Source organism: Lynx rufus, unplaced genomic scaffold (assembly GCF_022079265.1).
Source record: "Lynx rufus isolate CCGP_SWC_20201006 ecotype Redwood Valley unplaced genomic scaffold, mLynRuf1.p SCAF_5, whole genome shotgun sequence".
Classification (NCBI taxonomy): Eukaryota; Metazoa; Chordata; class Mammalia; order Carnivora; family Felidae; genus Lynx; species Lynx rufus.
In genome coordinates, this window is record NW_025814867.1 from 146,455,096 (window position 1) to 146,478,445 (window position 23,350).

Consider the following 23,350-nt stretch of genomic DNA (forward strand, 5'->3'; position numbering starts at 1 on the left):
TATAAAAAAAAAAAAAATGGAGGGCTGGTCAATTGTGTGCGAGGGATTCTATCTCCTCTTTCCGATGCTTGCCAGTTGCAGCGCACATGGGCCTGTCTGTGGCCCTGGGAAATGCTTCAGGGAAAGACCTGTGTTTGCCTTGTTTTAACCCGTACATCCCAGCCTCATTTTGCTATAACTTAACCTCCTTTCTCCCCCGCGTAATGTTTGTTCCTCTCACGGGACACTTTGGGGCACACCCACGATTCCTTGAAAATCGGTCATTTGCATTCTGGTCATTCTCTGGTCACTGGAGTTTTTCTGTAGAGATGGCTTTTCCTCGTAAAAGTGATGGGAATGAGAATCTTCAGGAGTGACTTCCCCTTGTCTTTCTGAAGACAGAGGAGAGCTCCTGGCACTCTTAGAGGGTTCCTTCCCTGTGAATTATCCATCTGCCTTTAAAATAAGGAACACATAAAAGCCTTTATCTAAACTACTCTAAGATTTGCCCAACCCAGCCAGGCCTTGCAAGATGATCCCTTAAGGAAAGTTCTAGCCATGGCCATGGCTGTGGAAGCTTCTGCTGGTGACACAGTGGAAAGATTCATCAGGAGAGGATCTTGGAGTTAAACGGAAGCTGTACCTTGGCCCCTGAACTATGTGAGATGAACAAGGAACAACAGAGTATTTCCAGGCCAGGCCAGGCTCCAAAGACTGATTTCCTAACAGTTTGCTCTACTGCTTTCTTTCAGGATAGTAAATAGTTGCCCACACACATAGAGCTAGACCAAGAGCTCTGGGTGAGCGTATTAAGAAATAAAGCATTTTTGATTGATCCGGAATGATGGGGCATTCAATCCAGAGAGAACTGCCAACAAAAAGTTGCGTTAGTAGTCATTCTTTTTTTGTTTTTTAATTTTTTAATTATTATTTTGGAGAGAGAGACAGAGTGTGAGCAGGGGGGGAGGCAGAGAGAGAGGGAGACACAGAATCTGAAGCAGGCTCCAGGCTCTGAGCTGTCAGCCCAGAGCCCGAAGCAGGGCTCGAACTCAGGAACTGTGAGATCATGACCTGAGCCGAAGTAGGACGCTTAACTGACTGAGCCACCCAGGTGCCCCAGTAGTCATTCTTTAAAAGGGATCTCATTTGAACCAGCCAAGAAACCAAGGTATAGAGAAGTGAAGTGCTATGGTCTGAATGTTTGTGTCTCTCCGAAACTCATATGTTGAAATCCTAACCCCCGAAGGTGATGGTATTAGGAGGTAGGGCCTTTGGAAGGTGATTAGGTCATTAGGGTAGAGTCTTTATGAATGAGATTCCCTAACCCCATTAATGTCTTATAAAAGAGATGCCGCAGAGTTCCATGGCCCCTTCCACCATGTGAAGGCACAGCAAGATGGGGCTCGCTCTGAACCAGGAAGAGGGACCTAACTAAAATGCAGTCATGCTGGTGCCTTGATTTGGGGCTTTCCAGCCTCCAGACCTGGGAGAAATGATTTTGTGTTGTTTATAAGCCACCCCATCTGTGGTGTTTTTTCATAGCAGGCCTGAATGGACCGAAACACTAAGCAATGTGTTGACTCTGCCCAACGCAATGGAAAGAGTGCACGTGCTCACTGGGGAAGCTGGACAGCACACTGGAAGGGGCATTGGACTGGGAGTGGGTCATCTGTCATCTGCCCTTTGTTTAAGAGCAACCTTGGCAGCAGGCTCTTGCTCCGTCACCAGTTCCTACTTGTATCCTGGGAGATGCCTGGTCCAGGGGGCATCCTCGTTTCTAGCAACCTTCCCCTCCACCCGCTTCTCACACCCTCTTCCACGGCCACTTCTTGGACATCGCCATGGTCTCCAAGTGCGCCGCCTCGAAATCACATGGGGCACAACCTCCTGCCTCTGCAGCCTGCTGGTGTGGTTGCACCCACCTTGAGCTTGCTGGATCTGAGCAGACCTCTATTCCCTCGGGCCTCTCCTGTGCTCATTTCCTGCCCTATATTTAGTTTGGAGCCCATGCTCCAACATTTCAAGCGCCCTCCTGCTAGGACCCACTTTCAAATGTGTTCCACCTCAACCCACAGCGAGAAATATAATTTGCACATGACCTAGGGCTCGTCTACATATGTATTTACACACACACACACACACACACACACACACACACACACACGTACGTGCAGAGGTCTCTCCCAGCTTTAACTCAATCACAGTTGTTTAAAAAATCTGTCCCCGGACATCAGTTCTTATAACTTTAGCCCTGTGTCTCTCCTCCCCTTTACCAAGTTGTTGCAAGAGTCATCCGTATAAACTGTGTTGTTCCCTATGGCTGCTATAACAAATCGTCACACACTTGGTGGCTGAAAACAGCACAGATGTATTTTCTTACAGTTCTGGAAATCGGAGGTCTAAAATCAAGGTGTGAACAGTGCTGCATTCTTCCGGAGGCTTCGGGGCACGGTCTGTTTTCTTGCCTTTTCCAGTTTCTAGAAACCACCTATATTCTTCGGCTCATGACTCCATCGCTTCAAAATCTGGTTCCATTGCCACATCTTTTATCCACTTTGGCCGTCTTATAAGGACCTTGGCGATTCTATTGGGCCTCTCAGGCCCAATGATCCTACAATGATCCTGTAGGATCACCTCCCTATCTCCAGATTTCTAAGTTAATCACAACCTCAAAGCCCCTTTTCCATTGTAAGGTAACATGTTCACAGGCTTCCAGGAGGGGGCCTGTGAACATCATTGGGAGGCCACTATGCTTCCTACCACATGAACCATCTTGGATTTCCTCAACTTTCCTCAACTTTCCACTCAGTGGCTTCTGTCCCCACTCACCATCCCAAATGCCTCTCAAGAAGGTCCGTGATGTCCTCTTTGTTGCTGAAAACACTAGATACTTGTAACTTGTCCTTCTTCCTGACCACTTCTGACACAGTGGGCCAGTCAGAAGGAGGTGTGGGATGCAAATGTGGAGGGATCCTGACCCCAGGGTTTGAGGGCCAGTGGTCTGTCCTCGGGGGCATCTCCTGCCGTCACTCTCGAGTAGCATCTGGTGTGGTTGTGGTCGGCTGTAGAACATGGTATCTCTCCACTGCCCTTGTCCTGTCGATCCTCCGGAGGCTCCATGGAGTCTAGATGTCCTTCATTTACTTAAAAGCATTGGTCAGAGAAAGGTTTTTTTAAGCAGTTTTATTTACCTACCTACAAAAAAAATGCACCTATCCCTAGTGCCTGGCTGGGTGACCTTTCACAAAGTAAAACATGTATCCACCTTTCAGATCCAGAAAAGAGCTTGGCCAGCTCACCCTCATGACCCCTCCCTGTTCCCAACCCCTCGTCTCCCAAAGGTAACACTATTCTGGGGAAGCCCAAGTGGTTTTAATTATTTTCTTTTAAGTAACTTTCTTCTTCTTTTTTAGTGTTTACTTATTTATTTTTGAGAGAGAGAAAGAGAGAGACAGACAGACAGGAGCACAAGTACAGAGGAGCAGAGATAGGGAGGGAGAGAGAGATTCTAAAGCAGACGCTGAACTGTTAGCACAGAGCCTGAAGCAGGGCTCAAACTCACGGTCCCGTGAGATCACGACCTGAGCTGATACCTAGAGTTGGATGCTTACTCTCCTGAGCTACCCAGGCGCCCCTAAATAGACATTTATTTGTAGAACAGTTTCGGGTTCAGGACAAAGTTGAGTGGAAGCTACAGAGAGTTCCCAGATACCTCTTGTGCCCACACAGACAACGCCCTGCGCGCCACCCCCCCCCCCCCCGCACTGTCCATGTTCCCCATCAGGGTGGCACATGGGTTATAATTGATGAACCCACATTGACACATCACAGTATGGACCACAGTCCATAGTTTACCTCTGGGTTCACTCTGGGTGTTGTGTGCTGTAGGTTTTGACTGTGTATAATGACAAGTGTTCTGGAGGTTTTGACAAGTGTCCATCACGCTCGTGTCCTGCAGGGTAGCTGTATCTCCCTGAAATCCTCTGAGCTCCCCCCGTTCAGCCCTCCCTCGCCCAAACCTCTGATAACCACTGATCTTTTTACCATCTCTGTAGTTGTACCTTTTCCAGAACGTCATGTCGTTGGCATCATAAAGCCTGTAGCTTCCTCAGCCTGGCTTCTCTCGCTACTCATGTGCATTTAAGTTCCCTCCGTGTCTGTTTGCAGTTTCCTCGCTCACTTCATTTTAGTGCTGAATCATGGGCGGACATAGGCATAGGTTTTTGAAGAAGGAACTGGACTGAGCATAGGGCAGATGTTACTGCTGAAGTGTCTTCTTTGTATCTCATGCTGTTAGGACTGACACATTCCTCTCCCCGCTCAAAGTGCAGAAGGGCCCGGAAGGCCTTGAGAGGCCATCCTCTGCCTTGAGCTCCTGCCTCCAGAGCACCGTCAGAATACAAATATGGCATGCGTGGGGGCTCTGGCCACCACACCCCACTCACGTCATGTTTTGATGTAAATGCTCCCACGGAGATCAAGTTCCGTTTACTGGGGACAGACTGCATGACAAATAGAAGAATGGTCCAAACAGTGGAAGTTTCTTTCCCACTCATGTAACAGTTTGTGGAGAAGCCTCCATGAATCTTCTCCATGAATCTGGGACCCAGGCCCCTTCTGGCCTGTGCCTCCAACACCCCCATGGCCCTGTTGTTTCCTTCATCTAGCTAGAGTCACACACGGACGGTTGGGACAAACCATTAAGGCGAAGTCTTGCTCCCAGGATTGATGAACATTTTAGTCAGCTGGTCACCCAGTGTGGTCCCGGGGAATGGCGTGGTGATGGGCGAGAAAGTTTTAATGATGAGTTTGAAGAGACACAAGGGAGGGCGTAACAGCCTGGGGAGCTTCGGGGTGGGTGCTAGCCTGGGGCAGCATGAGGGCGACTCTGAGTTCCCTGGTGTGGCTCATCATGGGGAGTTGAGATCCCACAAAGGGGCTGGAACTTTCCCAAGTCATGGCTTTACGACGGCCCGCCTGTGTCCCGCAGGAAGATGCCGACTTGTGGTCGTGGGACCACCGAGGGGGTCTCTGCCTCTCCTCTCTCCGTGCCTGGAGGGGAGCACAGTGAGAGTGATGACATTGTTCTAACCAGCAGGACCCTGACTCCACCCCCCCCTTCACCCCCTCCCCGTGCCTGATGTCAGTTTTGCGGCTCAAGCTAGGGTCTGCTTCTCCAAGTGGCCTTCTTGGCCTATTTATGGCCGCTTTCAAGGGTGGGAAGGAAAAAGGGGATGGCGGTGAGAGGCCTCAGGTCTGGGTTACATGTCGAACAGTCCCCCTCTTCACCTTCCGGTTGGTGAGTGTGACCATCCTGTGGCAGACGTCAGGGTCCCTTTCACTGTGACTTTCAGGGAAGGCCGGGGAGCTGGAGTGGGTGCCCTTTGCAGAGAATTGTGGCCTGAGAGGATTATGAAACTTAAACAGGAACAACTTAAGCACGGGCCATCTGCGTGGGAATTGGGGAGTTCTGAAACTGCCTTCCTCCACACCCCCTCCGCCCCCTCCGAGGCTGAGGCCTGCCAAAGCCGTCTCCCACACACCTCACCAGAAAGTCCCTGGCTTCCCTCCCAGCTGCCTCGCGACTGACCTCATGAGGTGTGAGAAGGAGGAAAGGAATCTACATTTCAGATGAAGCTTCCTTCCTCCTTTCTGAGAAGTGGTCCAGGCCGCCTGTGCCTGCCAGGTCACGCACACAGCTCCTCAGAGCCCGGGGCCCCGTGGCTCGTCCAGTCTGCTCGGAGAAGGAGCCAGGGAGGCTGGGACCCGGAGCCTGTATGAGTTTGTTGCGGCTGCTGTAACAAAGGACCGGAGGCTGAGGGGGCTGGAAATGGCAGAGATTCATTCCCTCTGGAGGCTGGAAGGCGGAGGTCAAGGTGTCATGGGGCCACTGGTGCCTCTGAAGGTTCTAAGGCAGAATCTTTTCCTTGCCTCTTCCAGCTCGTGGTGGTTGCAGGCAATCCTTGGGGGTTCCTTGATTTGTGGATGTATCACTCCAGTCTCTACAAGGCTGTCTTCCCTCTGTCTCTTCTTATAAGGACATCAGTCACACCAATCAAGGGCCAGCCTCCTCCAGTATGGCCTTATCTTAACTAATCACATCTTCGAGGAGCCTGTCTCCAATTAAGTGACATCTGAGGTTCCTGGTGAACATGAATTTGAGGTGGGACATTGTTCAACCTGCAACAGAGCCCCACCATCCCTCCCTTTCCCCTGGCCCCATAGCAGGCCCTTACCCCACATAGGCTGCCCTGCTTTCCTGTCCAGGGCCCAGGAGTGGTTACTCCGAAGTAAAATGGCATCCCCTCGCTCCAGGAAGGCCTGGCCTAGCAAGAGGGAGATCACGGAGCCCGAATCTCTCCAGGGACAGGCAACTACATGCCCAAGGGACCCCACTTGGAATTTTTTCCCGTTTTATGGAGATGCTTCAGGATTTCTTGGCCCTTGGCCAATCCCAAAGGGAAAGAGCCCTCCCAGCCTTCCCATGGGCCACTCCAGACCAAAGTTTACAACCCAGATGGGAAAACTGGCACCCGGCTCCATTAGTCTCAGCTACCAGCCTCGTTTGGGGTCTTCTCCACGGCAGCCGCTAGGGAAGCTCCACCCGGCGTCTTCCAGACCGACCAGCCCTTCCCCTGGGGAGCTGAGGTCCTCTTGCTTGGACATCTGTGAAGGAGTGGTGAGTTCCTGGGCCTCTTGTAACCCAGCTGAATATTTTCCAGGTTACCTAACCAAACTCCTGCAGAACCACACCGCCTATGCCTGCGATGGGGACCATTTGAATCTACAGTGCCCTCGGCATTCTACGATAAGTGTCCAGTCGGCCTTCTATGGGCAAGATTACCAAATGTGTAGCACCCAGCAGCCTGCCTCCCAGAGGGAAGACAGCTTAACCTGCGTGGCACCCACAACACTGCAGGTATTATCTTTCGTAGATGTTTTAGGATGATAAAATGGTCCTCTCTCTCTCTCCTTCTCTCTCTCTGTATATATGCTAGTGATTATATAGTTTGCTCAAAGGAAACCTGATCCACGAAAACCCCAACTTATACAAATCACCGGTTTCACAAGTGAGCTATTATTTGCTTCTGGAAAAGGTTCTTCACCAAACAAGACTAAATGGGATTCCTGCCTGCTGGGGAGCTCCCTTAATACGCTTGCCTTACGAATTTATTCAGAGACGTACCCCTCACTGCCGTAAAGCAAAGTACAGTCGTGCTGGCCTTCACCCTCCAGGACCACCTGTCCCGTCGATACCCCAGTAGAGAGGGAACGTGACTCCTTTAGTGGAAACCACGGGGGGCTGTGTGAGGCAGACAGTCGAGATCCTGACCAACTTCTCAGAGAATGCTCTCGAGGAAGGGAAATAGCAATCATGGTCTTTAAAAAAAAAAAAATGGTTTTCTTCTCCAGTTGTAGATAATGACATTATTCTTGTTTCGAGCTTCTTTGGGCGGCCTCTGCTGATTTGCTTTTCTGTCATATAGTACCAGGAATTTGGGGAGGGGAGCAGCTAAGACTTTCTTTTTGGGGGGGAGGGTTGGGATTAGCAAAAGATTTGGTATAGGAAGAGGTCAAGACTAGTATTTCAGTGGTGATTTTAGACTATTCATGGCTCTTCGACTATTTTTCAGCCGCAGGAAATGGGGGGAAAGATAAATTTGCTAGGAAGACTAAGGCCTGATGGAATTGGTGTTCATGCCATGTAGCTCTCTCTGAGGTCCAAAGAGGAGAAGCCAAACTCATGTGATAATATAAGGATTTTTCTATTTCTTACATCACTTACTGCTTCCATTCCAAGCGTCTTAGTATCTAGAATGGCCATGTGATGGGTAAAGATACCAGCCGAGTAGCCAAAAGGATGTGTTTGAGTGAAATCCCTGGACGTGGCTTCCACACCCCCCGAGGAGAGGCCACCTGTTGCTTCTGGAGACCAGCAGCTACTTCCTGTGGGTGCCCCACCCAGCCCCCAGTCCTGTCCCTGGGGGTGCCACTCCAGGAGCTGTATCCCAGTTGGCCTGCCCCCAGTCCTTACCCCAACTGCCCTGCCCACCCTTCCCCGCCCCCCAGGCCGGCTGCCGCTCTCCTAGGTGCATAAAAAGAACACCGGCCGGTGCCATAGGACGGGTGCCCTGCTTTGTGGAAATATGAACCCCTTGCACCTTGGAGCTGCAAAGAATGGGCACCACCCTCGCTCTCCAATATGGTGCCTGGCTCTGCCAGGCAGGCCTGAGGGAAGCGGGCGTTTCCAGAGCCAGGCAGACAAGTTAGCATTTGTGAACACGACTCCAATTGTTGTTCAGAAGGTTTGTTTGCCAGAAACATCCCCCGTGCACTGCTCTTTCATCCAGAGGGCAAGAGATCCTTTATTTTGTGTCTTTTGGGCAGCATTTGGGAACTGAGGCAAAGTGCTTCCCCCTCCGCAGAGTGAGGTCACCTAAGGCTGGAGAGAACAGGTGTTGATGTCCACCCAGGGGCACCTCAGCTGGTCTGGCCCGTGACTGAATGCCGACAGGAAATCCCCCCGCCCCACGCATCTCTCAGCTGTTAACCCCCTTTGGGAACAGCCCCGCCTAGGGTCCCACTCTGTGGTTGTATCACGTGGAGCCACACAAGGGCTGAGTCATTGCACGGTGACCCTCAGCCATGAGGATGTGTCCCGTCCTCTGGGGGGGAGGGGTCCCTCGGCGTTTTTCCAGATTTCATACCACCTCTGCCGGGCCCCTGAGGTGACAGGGGATGCCTGGTAAGGCCAGCAGCCTTCATGGAGATATTCCATAATCTACTATGAGAGCATGGAGATACGGACAGGCTCGTGAAGCTGAGGTAAATTGAGTCCAACAGTAGTGAGTAGCTTCTTGGGAAACGTATAGTGTGCTGGGTATCCTGTTAGCGGATAAGTGTAAGACCTGTGTGTTACAGGCAGCGCCTGTTGTGTTTGGAGACAGGAAGCACGGCAGTGAGGCCCCTTTGTGACCCTCCACAGGGCGATTCATGGGCTTTTGCACGGAACAGATTCATTCACAAAGGAGTGTGCACTGTCTGGGAAAAAAATGAGGGAAAGAGGATTTGAAGGAGAACTTTGGAGCCAAATGAGCAACAGAAGGCCTGAGTTTTCCAACGAGGAAAATTACCCCCTGGGGAACAAGTAGACCCTGTGCCCTCCAGGTTGGCAAGGTTGGGAAGAATCAGCTTTCTAATGTTTATTGTTTGGCCTGTTTTGGGTTGGGTCTCCCAAGGCCTCCCCCAAATGCTGAGTTCTCTGTGGTCTGTGCTCGGCCGTTTCTAAGGATGTAGAGCGACGGCCGTGATTCCTGGTCCTCACAGGGCTCTCTCAGCTCTGCAGCCAGGGGGACGCCTTCCGGAAGGGACCTCCGCGTCCCATCTGGCCCACACTCTGAGGTCCTCGGGTCTCGCTCGTGTTTCCCGAAGCCTCCATGATGCAGCACTTCGGTCAAAACCATCGGCAACACTTCCACTCAAGGAAGACTGAAGGCTGGGCTTCTGGTGGGGGCCTGGCGCCGTAGGGTCGGGTTTCTTGCTCTGGGACAGACAGGGAGACAGGGAGCCGACCTGGTCAATGCACAGGTGTGCGGTCTCAGACACAGCTCATAGCAGCTCGAAGGTTCTTTGTGTGGCCCCCAGGCCAAGCAGACAGGTGTCCTTTCCTTGTCAGAGCCCAGAGCAGCCCGGGTGTGGGGTCTCACAGACATCGTGTGTGGTTTTCAAGCCTATCCCTTTTCTACCCCCCTCATTTTAGAAGGTGCTGGATGAATGCCAGAACCAGCGTGCCTGCCATCTCCTGGTCAATAGCCGTGTTTTTGGACCTGACCTTTGTCCAGGAAGCAGTAAATACCTCCTGGTCTCCTTTAAATGCCAGCCTAGTAAGTAACTTCTGGGGCTGGGTGGGGGGGGGGACAGTGTGTTTGGGGTGTGGATTTCCTGTTTTATTCACACCCCTGATGGAAATTCTCTGCCAGTGGGTGTTTGTCCAACTCGGAAACTTGTTAATAGAGATGTCCTACCTATTCTTTTGTGGTGTGTGTGCGCACGTGTGTGTGCAGCCATAATATCCATGTGCATTCTTCAAATCCTTGAATTCAAAACATCCTTCGTAGGGGCGCCTGAGGGGCTCAGTCAGTTAAGCGTCCGACTTCAGCTCAGGTCATGATCTCGTGGTCCATGGGTTTGAGCCCCATGTGGGGCTCTGTGCTGACAGCTCAGAGCCTGGAGCCTGCTTCCGATTCTGTGTCTCCCTCTCTCTCTGCCCCTCCCCTGCTTGTGCTCTGTGCGTCTGTCTCTCAAAAATAAATAAACATTAAAAAAATTTTTTTTAAATCCTTCGTAATATGTAAAACCCAGTTGTACCCATGCTAAAGGTATCAGGGGTGGCAAGAGGCTGAAGTTGCCTTTCCCCAAAATGGGGAACTGGGTTTTCCTTACTCAAAGGAATCTCACCATCAGCCGCTGGCCTGTGGTTCTCTCGAGAGGGCCGGGGGGCACATTTGCTGCTGGAGCCCCTGGTTCTAGATCTTTCTGAACTTGCTTCTTCCGCTTTCACCTACAGCAGGGGCTCCGCACACAGTGTCTTTTCCTAAGGGGAAAGAAAGAGGAGGAGATTCTGGCTGGAGCAGCCTTTCTTATTCAGATTCTCGCACTTTTCTCAGTTGACTTGTGCCACGTGTAACGCACATCAGTTTTGTGATTAACCCGTTAAAGACCACAAGTAACTGCCTTTCAGCGAGGAGGTCACACGTACAGGTGTGGAGAGCCTGCTTGAGAGAAGCCATGGGTAACTGCAGCATTAGAGGCTTCTGGCGACCCTGAAGTAACCTGCTGAAAAGAAAGCAAAGTTATAGCAACAATATTTAACCAAACGATTATAAGAAGGCATGATCACTTTAAACATTCTGCACTGCCACCCCAACGCGTTGGTTTTATTTTCTGCACTTTGTTCTGTCTTGGTTTCTGCCTCTGGTTCCCAGCATCCCCCCCAAGACAGTGGCAGACTAGGTGCCGGAGGCGGGTGAAGCTTTAGCTCATACGTGTGTAGTAGTTTCAAGTGCACATTTGCAGAGAAAGCACTGGAACCTTCCAGCAAATACCCAGCCTTCTGTCTTAAACCTTTTCCTTGCTGGGGCCCAGATGCCTCAGAACGGCCCCTATGGCTCTTTCCCCCATGCTGTGTGTTCAAACACACATTCACACTCACATGCACACACTCATTTGCACGCATACCCACGATTGCACACTCACATTGCACATAGTCACTCATACATGCATACAATCCCCCCCCGTACGTCCTATCACACACACATGCACTGTCACACACATACTCACACGTGCACATGATCGCAAACACCCACACACAGTCCCGAACTTTGCAGACCAGCCAAACCCTCCCCAGGAATCCTCGTCACCTCCTGTCTCACTCAGGAAGATCCCGTCTACATCTCTGTGTTCTTAGTAGTGTCCTTCCCATGGCTAAATCTCAAAAGACGCTGTCCTCCTTCCATGGTGGAAAAGACAACCCTTTTTTTTTTTTAAGTTTATATATTTTGAGAGAGAGAGAGAGAGCATGAGTAGGGGAGGGGCGGAGAGAGAGGGAAATAGAGAATCCCAAGCAGGCTCTGAGCTGCCAGCATAAAGCCTGATGTAGGGCTCGATCTCACGACCCTGGGATCGTGACCTGAGCCGAAATCAAGAGTCAGACACTCAACTGACAGAGCCACCCAGGCGCCCCAAAGGCAACTCATTTTAAAGCGTGTTCGAAATGTTAACGGTTGAAGGATCTGTGCAGTGAGAATATGCCTGTCTCTTGTGATATTCTTGGAAATTTTTCATAATGCGAAGTTGCAAAAGACCAACCCGTAAAAGACGTAAAAAGGCCCCTGTGGAAGTGGCCGAACCTCGACTATGTCAGTGCCAGGCCACAGCCTTATTACTGTGGCCAGTGATGAGGTCTGATTGCTCATGTCATTTCAGCAAAACACTGCTGAACCACCTACCGGGCACAGGTGTGGGGCCAGGTGTTGGTGTATGAAGGCAACTCCTGTTTTGCAGAACTTTCTTGGATGGCGGCTCCAGCTGGGAGAGCTTCCACATTCTTTCATCCAGCGAGCATTCACCTCGCATAGCTGCTTCCTTCTTGCCTTTTAGGTTCTAGCAAATATCAGCTTTCTCCAGAAAGATCGTATCTGTCCAGAATACATCTCAGGAGAACCCTACTCTCTTGGTACTGTGCCAGGAGCTCAGGGGGAACTGAGCCCGGCAGGGGTGCAAGGAAGGCTTTCCTGGCTAGTGATGGGGCTGGGGACTGCAGACTAGGGGTCGGGCACAGAAGGAGCACTTCATATGGAAGGCTGTGGCCGGAGAGAGCAGGGGGCTCTGGGGAGCCAGCAGGAGCACCGGATGGGGAGTTGGAGCAGGATCCCCGGGACCTGGTGGGCAAGGAAGGGGGTGGACTCTTTCTGTGAGGGGCATTAAGCAGGGAGGACGCGTGGCTGGGGTTTTCACGTCCCCTCTGGTTGCCCCATGTGTAACAGACGCGGGGCACAGCCCTGTATCTTAGGCTGTTTGAGCTGCTCTAACAAAATGCCATCAACTGGGTGGCTTATAGTCAACAGGAGTTTATTTCTTGTAGTTCTGGAGGCTGGGAAGACCGAGATCAAGGGGATGGCAGCTTTGGCACCTGCCGAGGGCCCGCTGCTTCACAAATGGCTGTCTTTTTGCTGTAACCACACTTGGCAGAAGGGGCGAGGAATCTCTCTAGGGTCTCTTTCGTTCAGGGCCCTAATCCCATGCATGGGGACTCCACCCTCATGATCTAAGCCCCTCCCAAAGGCCCACCCCCTAGTACCATCAAGTTGGGCATCAGAATTTCAACTCGAATTTAACAGGGACATGATCCTTCAGACCAGAGCGCCTTGGGTAATGTAGACATTGGTGACCCGAGGCCCTGCAGGCTGGGAGGCGGTCCCTGTCACCACTGTGAGAGGAAGGCAGAAGAGAGGTCATTCCTACCCCCTCCAGCCTCTGTTTCTGCAGCCCTCTCACCCCGGCGGCTCTTCTCTGTTTCTGATGCCAGCCCAAGCATGACACTGACACTGATCCTCAGAAGGCACCCCCACTGCTGCAGCCAGGGGCCCGGGGAGCCAGCCCTCATCGTGAGAGCCGACTGTGGGCATTTCTTCCCAGCTCTGCCTGAGTGCAGTGAAATCTGCCACAACGGGAGTATTTACACCAGGGAGATGGGCAAACGCTATAAATCAGGGCTTGCCTGTGGATGGTGGGAGAGCTATTTTACCAGCAAACCTCAGTAGAAAGAGCCTTCTTTTCTCAAGCAGGCACCCCGCTTCACCTCCTTAAATCTCATCCTTGCAGAGAATCTTGGTTTCCGTGAGGCTTCGGATTTTGGCAGTTCTGGGTTCATAACCCTGTTTGCTGTGTGGCTGCTGCTTGACCTTGGATAGCATAGGGAAACTCCCAGGGTCGGCTCCGTGACCCAACGGTAGAGTGAAGACAGTGCGCCTTCCACGCTGTGGCAGAGTGTGTAAAAGTACGGTGCTGTGCACTTGTGCTCAGTAATTGGTAGCTGTTATTCCAGGAGGCAGATTAAGGTCATTCTTGCTGAAGATGTGACTGACCGAAAGGCAGTGATACCCAGATGTTGGGGGGCTGAGGGGAGTCTGCCCTGGGTGCAGGCATGAGCAGGGTATACCCTAGAGAATTTTAAAAACACAGTAAAAGTAAGTAAATATCTGTCTGCATGTCAATATCGCCCCGCGTGGCCGCTGTAACTAACATCAGTAGTAACACATTCTCATCCTGGCAGATCACCCTCTCTGCCCTTCTGTGGAAGGCCACTGCTGATATGCACATGTGTATCTGTGTTATTAAAGAGGACTCACAGAGGGGCACCTGGGCGGCTCAGTCAGTGAAGCGTCCGACTTTAGCTCAGGTCATGATCTCGCGGCTTGTGAGTTCAAGCCCTGCGTGGGGCTCTGTACTGACAGCTCAGAGCCTGGAGCCTGCTTCGGATTCTGTGTCTCCCTCTCTCTGTGCCCTTCCCCTGCTTGCAGTCTCTCTCTCTCTCAAAAATAAATAAACATTGAGGGCACACAGAGCCCCCTAGTTTGCAGAATCAGGAAGGGGACTTTGTTACTGTTGTCCTGGTTTTCCCACTTCCCCGGGCTCCTGTCACCCTCCCTGTCCAAACCCACTGGGAAGGCTGTGTATGCCTTTTCTAATCTGAGACCACTGAGCAGTCTCACCCAGCTCTAAAACAAATTCTCTCTCTCTAAGAAAAGTAGCGATTTTGTTAGTGGCCCCACTGTGTTTAGGGCCCAGAAATGTCACTCTTAGGCGACAGCAAATTAGTACATTCTTAAGGAACCAAGTGACACATCATCACACAGCAGTAACCCCACGTATGTAAGGTGACACTCACAGGCCTCTCCGTTCCAAGAGATGGTTTGCCCATAATCTGAGGACAGGATCACTGGAGGCCTTACATGGAGGTGTTGTTTTACTCTGCGTGAGTTTGGCCAGCATCGAGGCCTCCCTTAATGAATGGGCCTTAATACATCAGAGAGATGGTGGCTAATAAATGCACTTCTTGACAGGCCTTAAAAAGTCCTTTCTAATTTTTAAAAATTCTGATAAAGAAAGAAAGAAAAAGAGAGAAAGAAAGAAAAAAAGAAAGAAAGGAGAAAGAGAAAGAAAGAAAAAGAAGGAAGAAAGAAAAAAAGAGAAAGAAAAAAGAAAAGAAAGAAAAGAAAAGGAAAGAAAGAAAGAAAGAAAGGAAGGAGCCAGTCCTGTTAAAAAGAAAAGCTTCCAGTTCGCTGAGATCAGGCTTGGTTTTCATCCTTTCTGGCGAGCTCTGCCACTGGAAGGCATTCTTGACATTTTTCAGCCTTCTCCCCGTTGGAAGGGTGCTTGCTTGAGCTCTTTTTGGTGCGTCTACCCATATGCCCCCTGTTCTGCATCAAAGGCCATCGTTCATTCCGGGCCTTTGAAGTCAGGCAATATTTCGGTGTTGGTGGGATTTAGCGTTTACTCATAAAAAGCACTGAAAAACTCATACCAGTGCGGATGTGACTCACCAAAATCAAACCCTCGATGTCAGGGTCAGACTCAGTGTTCTTTTTGTTCAGAAAAAGAAAACAAAGCTTCTTGGCTTTAGGTTCAAACTTGTATTAAGATTCCAATGAGTGGGTGAAGGGCATTCTACATACTGCTTGGTCACCCCAGAACCTTCCCTCCTCTGATAGTGTCTTGTGTGTTACTAGGCCGTACGGGGATTTGGTGAGCATCTGTAACCTGGTTTCTGCTTCACGCCTTTCACTCATCTTGAGTGTTCCCCTCAGCACGGATTAAAGAACAGCATAAGGCCGGGGCGCCTGGGTGGCTCGGTCGATCAATGTCCAACTTCAGCTCAGGTCATGATCTCATGGTTTGTGGGTTCGAGCCCCACATCGGGCTCTGTGCTGACAGCTCAGAGCCTGGAACGTGTTTCTGATTCTGTCTCCCTCTCTGCCCCTCCCCGGCTCATGCTCTGTTTGTCTGTCTCTCTCTCAAAAATAAATAAACATTAAAAAAAAAAAAAAAAAAGACCAGTGTCAGGTTTAAGCAGCACCAGAGCTGACGGTATCTTGAGATCCTGAAGACGGTATCTGGTGTAGAAATTACGCCTTCCCGTAAGGCTTCAGTGGGGGCTTTCAGATTGGTTTGATTACAATGCAGGGTAAGGAAAACATTTTACATTTTGGCCCGGCATAACATACACACAACTGAAAGGATTTTTAAAAATTATAAAACAGTGTTTATCCTTTTTTGCAGTGAGGTGCTTTGATGTTTTCTAAACTCTTTGTTTTTTTTAAAATTGCTGGTCACGATTTGCTAAATTGATTTCATGAATAGAATAGGCCTTAAGTCACAGTTTGGAAAACTTTAACTTGAGATCTATGAGGGATCTGGGCATGGCCTGCACCTCCAATCCAAAAACATGACTGAGTCAGAGAAGTGAAAGTGGGAGCCGGGGGGGATGGTCATGGGGGGTGGTCATGGGGGTGGTTGTGGAAGGTGGTCATGGGGAATGGCCATGGAGGATGGTCATGGGGGGGCAATCATGGGGAATGGTTATGGGGAATGGTCACAGTGGTAGTGGTCACGGGCGGATGGCCATAGATGGTCTTGGGAGATGGTCATAGGAGGGGTGGTCATGGGGGGTCATCGTGGGGGGCTAGTTTTCCTTCTTCTCGGTATGTTCTTCCTCCCCGCCCCAAACAGCCTTCATTAGCTCCTGTAATTTAGCTCCTCTTGGCTTGTTTGGCTGAAAAATGTTCCTGTTTGCGCTGCAGTTGACGTTTCAAAGTAAAAACAAATCTAGAACGAGGGTAATAGAATGATTTTTTTCTTTAGGAAACATTGGGGAGGTGGGGAGAAGAGAACCACATGTGCAAACAAATGGCCGTAGTCCCCTTTGTGTTTTGCTTTGCTTTGCTTTTGCAAAGTTTAAGATAAGTGGCAGGCTAGGAAAAGATATTTATAACACGTAAAAGAGGAAGGTTAGCATCCAGGCTATATGAATCACTGCTACAGTGTCTAAAAATCCAAAACACAACATGCCAAGGATATGAAGAGGTGGTTCCCAGAAGGGCTATTTTGAGTATGAACTTGATTGATCCATTTAGGGACATCTGGGTGGCTCAGTCAGTTAAGCATCTAACTCTTGATCTCAGCTTAGGTCTTGATCTCATGACTGATCTCAGCTTAAGTCTTGATCTCAGGATCATTGAGTTCAAGCCCACATGGGGCTGTGCACTGGGCATGAAGCCTACTTAAAAAAAAAATTCACCGATACATTTAAAGATCTTAGAACAGGGCTTAATTCAAGGAAGTGCTCAATAAATTTGGCTATTATTATTTTTGAAATATCTTTATTGAAATATAATTTGCGTAGCATAAAGGTCACCCGTTTTAAGTGCAATTCAGTGATTTTCAGTAACTGTACTGAGTCATGTAACCGTCACCATAACCCAGCTCTAGAACATTTCCATCATCTCAAAAAATGTCCTGTGTCAGTGTATTGTCATTTCCCTTTGTCCCCAACCCTCAGCCTCAGGGAACCGCTAACCCACATTCTGTCTCTTCGCTTTGCCTTTTCTGGATATCTCAAAAAAATAGAATCATACACTATGTGGTTCTTTGTGTCTGGCGGGTTAACGGTTACTGCTTTTAAAAATCAAATCATGGGGCGCCTGGGTGGCGCAGTCGGTTAAGCGTCCGACTTCAGCCAGGTCACGATCTCGCGGTCCGTGAGTTTGAGCCCCGCGTCAGGCTCTGGGCTGATGGCTCAGAGCCTGGAGCCTGTTTCCGATTCTGTGTCTCCCTCTCTCTCTGCCCCTCCCCCGTTCATGCTCTGCCTCTCTCTGTCCCAAAAATAAATAAACGTTGAAAAAAAAAATTAAAAAAAAAAATCAAATCATTATGAAACTCTTTTTTTTTATTAATTGAATGCTTTTCCAGTACCTTCTTTTTTTTTTTAATGTGTATTCATTTTTGAGAGACAGAGACAGACAGAGCATGAGCAGGGGAGGGGCAGAGAGAGAGGGAGACACAGAATCTAAAGCAGGCTCCAGGCTCTGAGCTGTCAGCACAGACCCGGAGGCGGGGCTCGAACCCACGGACCGCGAGATCATGACCTGCGCTGAAGTCGGACGCTCAACCAACTGAGCCACCCAGGCACCCCTCCAGTACATTCTTTAAGAAAAAACAATAAACTATATTTTCATCAGCAATGCATTTACAGTGTCAACGCTGTGTGACATTGCAGAGGGAAATTTTACAGTGGCATGCGGATTAAACAAACACACAGACCTTTTCCTAAATTCTTTGGGAATTTGTGACCTGGTGCAGGGAGTCGGAAGGTAGCACGCAACCGCGGCCCGAGCCGCAGGTGCTCCTGGACCGAGATCTTCATACTGCCCTGAAGAGGGACTCTTCACATGCCCTGTTTTTTCCTGTATTCTACCCAAGGAAATAACTCGCTTTTGTATCATTTTTCTTTTTAAATATATAAATGGGGGTGTGTGCTAGAACATTAGGAGGTCCAGTGGTGAGGTGTCAGCGGGCTGTCTCCAGAGGTTTAATCCTCAATCAGGCGATCCCTGGTCTTTACCTGTGCAGCTCCAAGCCCGCATTTGAGGAAAGGCTCCCTTCAATTAAGGAATATGTGACCTCAGGTGGAGAGAGAGGGAGAGAAACATCCTTTCTGGCCAGGCCCCCATCCGTAAACCCAAGCCAGGAAGTCCTGCCTTCCCTGCCTGCCGACACTACCCCCGCCCCCCAATGTCCTCCTTGTGCACCTGTCATTCCCACTCTCTTCCTGCAGAGGGCGCTGTTTCTCAGGGTCATAGATGCCATGGGCTGGCGGGGCTGTTCCCACTGTCCTTCTCAGCGTACAGCCCCTGAGGGCTCGCGTAGGGCTCCCTGAGTCCTTCTGGGGGAAGCTGATGGTGTCGCTGATCTTTGTTTCTGCTTCAGATGAACTAAAAAACAAAACCGTGTGTGAAAACCAAGAGCTGAAGCTGCACTGTCACCCATCGAAGTTTCTCAACATCTACTCTGCGAGCTACGGCAGGAGGACCCAGGAGCCAGACATCTGCTTCTCAGAAGCAGAGCGGCTCCCCCCGTTTGGTACGTGTGTGTGGTTTTTTTAAGTTTATTTATTTATTTTGAGGTGGGGAGGGGCAGAGAGAGAGAGAGAGAGAGAATCCCAAGCAGGCTCACAGCTGCCAGCACAGAGCCCAGTGGAGGGCTCAAACCCATGAACCGTGAGATCATGACCTGAGCCCAAACCAAGAGTCTGACGCTTAACCGATGAGCCACCCAGGCACCCCTGGTATGTATTACTATGTGGCTATCGTTAGGGTGCTGAGTGGATTAGGGCCCTGACTCCCCAAGGAAGGAAGCCTGGCAGGGGCTGGTCCCTGGATTAGAGGGAAAGTCGAGGGCAGGGAGGAACCGCCCACGTGGTCCCACCTCCTTCTGACCCACATTCCCAAATCTGTCCGTTGTGTAGTTGCTTCACACCGAGTAGGTACTGAGCGCCGACTGTATGTAGGGCCCCGTTCTAGGTGTGGGGGAGTCATCGGTGACCAACACAGGGTTCACGTGGCACTGACCTTCCAGCAGTGGACCAAGAGGTAATGAGAGAACGAACGACGTGTGTTGTATTTCAGGTGCACACAAGTGCGGAGGGGAAGGGCACATTCGGCGGGCGGGGGTTGGGGGTGGACAGGGAAGGCTGGGGTGTACCACAGAGAGGCATGGTCTCACAGGGTCGTGCTGAGCAGAGACTTGAAGGAGGAGAGGGAGTGAACCTGGGGAGCCATCAGAGTCACCTGAGGTTATGATTAGTCCGTGCTCTCCAGAACTAACGGGACATATAGACCTGTATCTGGAAAGAGAGATTGATTTTAAGGAATCGGCTCGCACAGTGGTGGAATATGGTCAGTCTGACACCTGCAGGGCAGGTCGGCAGTCTGGGAACTCAGATAAGAGTTGGTGTTCAATCTTGAGTCTGAATTTTGCAGGACGGCAGGCTGGAAACGGGCAGATTTTCTATGCTGCAGCCCGGAGAAAAAGCAGGCCTTCAACTGATTGGTTGAGGCCCACCCACATGAGGAAGGGTAATCTGCTTTACACAAAATCCACTAAGTTCAATGTCAGTCCTATCTTAAAAGTGTCTTCACAGTAGTCTACCCCGGTGTTTGACCAAACAGCAGGGCACCATGGCCTAGTCAAGTTGAGACACAGAATTAACCCTCACGCATGCCAGTCTGTGGTGGGGAAGCGGCCTGATTTTTACCCGCCGTGTTACCAGAGAGAATGGGCCCCACTGGGAACTGGCGCACAGAGTTGCACTTTATTCATCAAAAGTAAAATGAGCTCTGAAATGTATTAAATCGCTACGATTTCTTCATGGATCACATGTGAAATGAAACGTTAATTTTTTTTTAATTTTTTTTTAACATTTATTTATTTTTGAGACAGAGAGAGACAGAGCATGAACAGGGGAGGGTCAGAGAGAGAGGGAGACACAGAATCCGAAACAGGCTCCAGGCTCTGAGCTGTCAGCATGGAGCCCGATGCAGGGCTCGAACTCACAGACTGTGAGATCATGACCTGAGCCGAAGTCGGCCGCTCAACCGACTGAGCCACCCAGGCGCCCCGAAATGTTAATTTTAAAAAGAAATTCATACCAAACCAATTATCTTGGATCTGAAAAGAGAGAGCGTGACGTGACTCCAGTGAGCAGGCAAGTTCTCGGACAAGACGAGAAGAGAGAGCAAAGAAGCCATTCAGGAGGGACACGGGCCACCAAAGCCCCCCAGCCCGGTGTTCTGGGAAGGAAGGCCCTTCTGTTGAGGACGGCAGAGGGTCTTTTGAAGGGGCAGAGCTGGCATCTAGCTGCTGTTGACCAGGTCTGGGGGAGGGGACTCCCGTTTAACAGGCTTGGCTGCCAAGTGGGGCAGAGAGGTCTTTGTGAGGGTGGCTTCCCCTCGTATGTCACTGCACGCCCCTCGGCCCACCCCACACCCCAGTGAGCGACCTGTGAGTTCCTGACACTCCAGCGTCCCTCTCGTATAACACCCGCATGCGTTCAGAACGTCTCCAGCCCCTCTGCCCTGGCCCCCGCTACTGTGTCAGGTCTGGGCGCTGGTCATTGTGCCATCTCCCTACTCCCAGCCTGCTTTTCTGCCCAGATGGCCAGAGGCATCCTTTCCAAAGGCCAGTCTGATGGCTGTTCTTCTGAACATCCTGAAATGATCCGGTCTCCTTGGCTGGATACGGGAGCCTTGGTGATCTGACCTACTTCTGCACCAAAGGGACCCTCATCCTTCTTCATCAAGTAATCAGCCAAAGAAAATGTTAGCAGACATCATGGCTAAAAGACAGGTTTCCATAGAGACGTCGAGGAATCCTCAGGTCAACCAGCTGTCCTAATGCCATGAATAACCCTTGTTGATACAGGAAAGGTCCGTGAATGCACGACCGGGCCCCTCGCTTAGCGGTTCAGTTTGAGAAGGTTTGAGCCCTGGCAAAGTCACACGTGCAAAAGCCACGGGCTCATCCTTCCCCTGTGCCCCCCCACCCCTCACGGGCAAGGGCTTCTGTCCCTTGCCGGTTGACTACACGTGAGGTTGAAGATCAAACTGTTCGCCGCATTCGTGAACCACTGCCAAGCCCCGGAGACTGTCTGGGCCTGTGCTCTGCGGTGGGAAGAGGCTCCCAGGGGACACGAAAGGCCCTATGAGGGCTCCCACGGAAACCTGGACTATTCCCTCCCGTCAGGTCAGCGCTAAAGGGCAGACCCTGGCTGCCCGTGCCGATGTGTTTTCTCCCTCTAGCTGAACGCTGAGAAGCTGTTTACTTCTTGGCCCAGGAAAGCCACACGGGAGGATTATAAACTGCACTCGGCATGATCCCCCCTCCACCAGACCATCCATTTATCCCTCTTGTGTAAACGCCTTGATATCACCCACTTTTTTTTTTTTTTAAGTTTATTTATTTACTTTGAGAGGGAGGAGGGGGAGCGCGCCCAAGTGGAGGAGGGGCGGAGAGAGGAAATCCCAAGCAGGCTCCGCACCGTCAGCACAGAGCCCGACTCGGGGCTCAAACTCACGAACCGTGAGATCATGACCCGAGCCGAAGTCAGACGCTTAATCAACCGAGCCGCCCAGGCCCGCCCGATATCACCCACTTTCAGAAGCACACCTTTTGACACCCTGCCTCCCACTGACTCCGTCCGCACGTCCTCGGCTCTCCTGCGCTGAGGGTCTCTCATCCGGCCACTTTGCTCCCTGCTTCTGGGCATCTCTCGCCTGGACCATCTGGACCACCTCCTGACTGGTGTCTCGGCCCCCTCTCCTCCCTGATTCCCTCCCCTCCCTTGGCCCTTTCTTCACTTAGCAGCCGGAGAGACAGCATTAAAATCAATCAGATCACCATACCCTCCCACCCCTTAAAGCCCAGCGCTTTGTCCACTGTAATTAGAATAAATCCATTCTCCCAGCTGTGGGGAGAATGGATGAATGAACGAATGAACTGTGGGCCATTCGGCACACTCATTCATAGGCTGGGGCCTGTGCACAAGCTCTTCCTTTGGCCTGGAACGTTCTCACCCCACATCTTTGTGTAGCTGGCCCCGTCTCATCCTTCAGGGATCAAGTCAAATGTCCTTCTGAGACAGGTCTCCTGGGGCTCCCCACCAGCATGGCCTCTTGTCTGCGCGGTCCCGTGTTTGTCTTCGTAATGTGGGAACCATCACATACAGGTCTGTGGCCTGTTTCCCTGGGGAAGGGAAGCACCGTAGAGATGGTGTCTGCTTCCTGCAGGATTCCCAGCAGCTAGAGCAGTGCCTGGCACGGAGCAGGTGCCCAGGTGACTCTTGGCGTGCATGAATGAATCCGAGCCTGTCCTAAGTGAGGCGCCCACCCGGAGCTCCCGCAGGTTCATGGTTGCCGGCCCAGAAGGCGGGTCTAGTGTCGTCATGGCTTCCAAACCCTCATGAGTTGCTGGAAATACGGCCTTTTTTTTTTTTTTTTTGTAATGTGAAATGTTCCAACTTTTCAAACAGTGATTGAGCCAAAGAAAACATGCCTACAGGCCACATCCGGTCCACAGGCTGCCAGCGGGATCTGTGTTCTAAGTTCCCAGTTAGTACTTGGAGCTCAGCAACATGGCTTTGAAGAAGGGGAAAGGGCCGTTTCTTCTCAACCCCGGGGCCTGGCGTGAGCTCTGCAGGACGACAGGTCTAGGCCCGGGTGGTCAGGCCTCCCTGCGGCCTCTGGAAGGTGATGTGCGCACCTTTCCTCTTGTGGAACCCCGTAAGCTCCGGCCTCGGGGCCTCCCCGGAAGCATGCGTGGTGGAGGCCAGCCGGACCTCAGTGACGTCAGGAAACGCAGCTGATGTGGCACTTAAATACCGAGGGAGGGCATTTCCAGGTCCTTCTGGAAGATGATTGCTACGGTCATTGTTACTGTCTTGCATTGTGCCATAAGTTACATTTAACAGAAATAAGAAAATGGTTCGGGGGCGCCTGGGTGGCTCAGTGGGTTGAACACCCGACTGTTGATTTCAGCTCAGGTCTTGAGCTCCCAGCTGTGAGATCGAGCCCTACGTGGGGCTCCACACTAGGTGTGTGGAGCCTGCTTAAGATTCTCTCTCTCCCTCGGTCCCTTTCCCCAGCTCACACACTCCCTCTCTCTCCCTCTCTCTCCCTCTCTCTCTCTCTGAGAGAGAGAGGGAGAGAGAAATAAGAAAACAGTTCAGCCACAGATGTTACCCATCAAATGAGCAGCT

The 23,350-nt window shown here is 51.0% G+C and overlaps 1 protein-coding gene across 4 annotated transcripts in view; it reads left to right on the forward strand.

Moving 5' to 3' along the window:
• Nucleotides 1-23,350, forward strand: part of EVA1C (eva-1 homolog C) — a 76,398-nt gene that overhangs the window by 29,544 nt on the left and 23,504 nt on the right. For 3 of the 4 annotated variants that reach the window (XM_047100248.1, XM_047100250.1, XM_047100251.1), the window contains 3 exons: nt 6,702-6,898; nt 9,740-9,863; nt 18,526-18,678. In XM_047100248.1, the coding sequence (XP_046956204.1) occupies nt 6,702-6,898; nt 9,740-9,863; nt 18,526-18,678 (474 nt within the window). The remainder of the gene's footprint in view (nt 1-6,701; nt 6,899-9,739; nt 9,864-18,525; nt 18,679-23,350) is intronic. The other variant, XM_047100252.1, reaches the window with a different exon arrangement.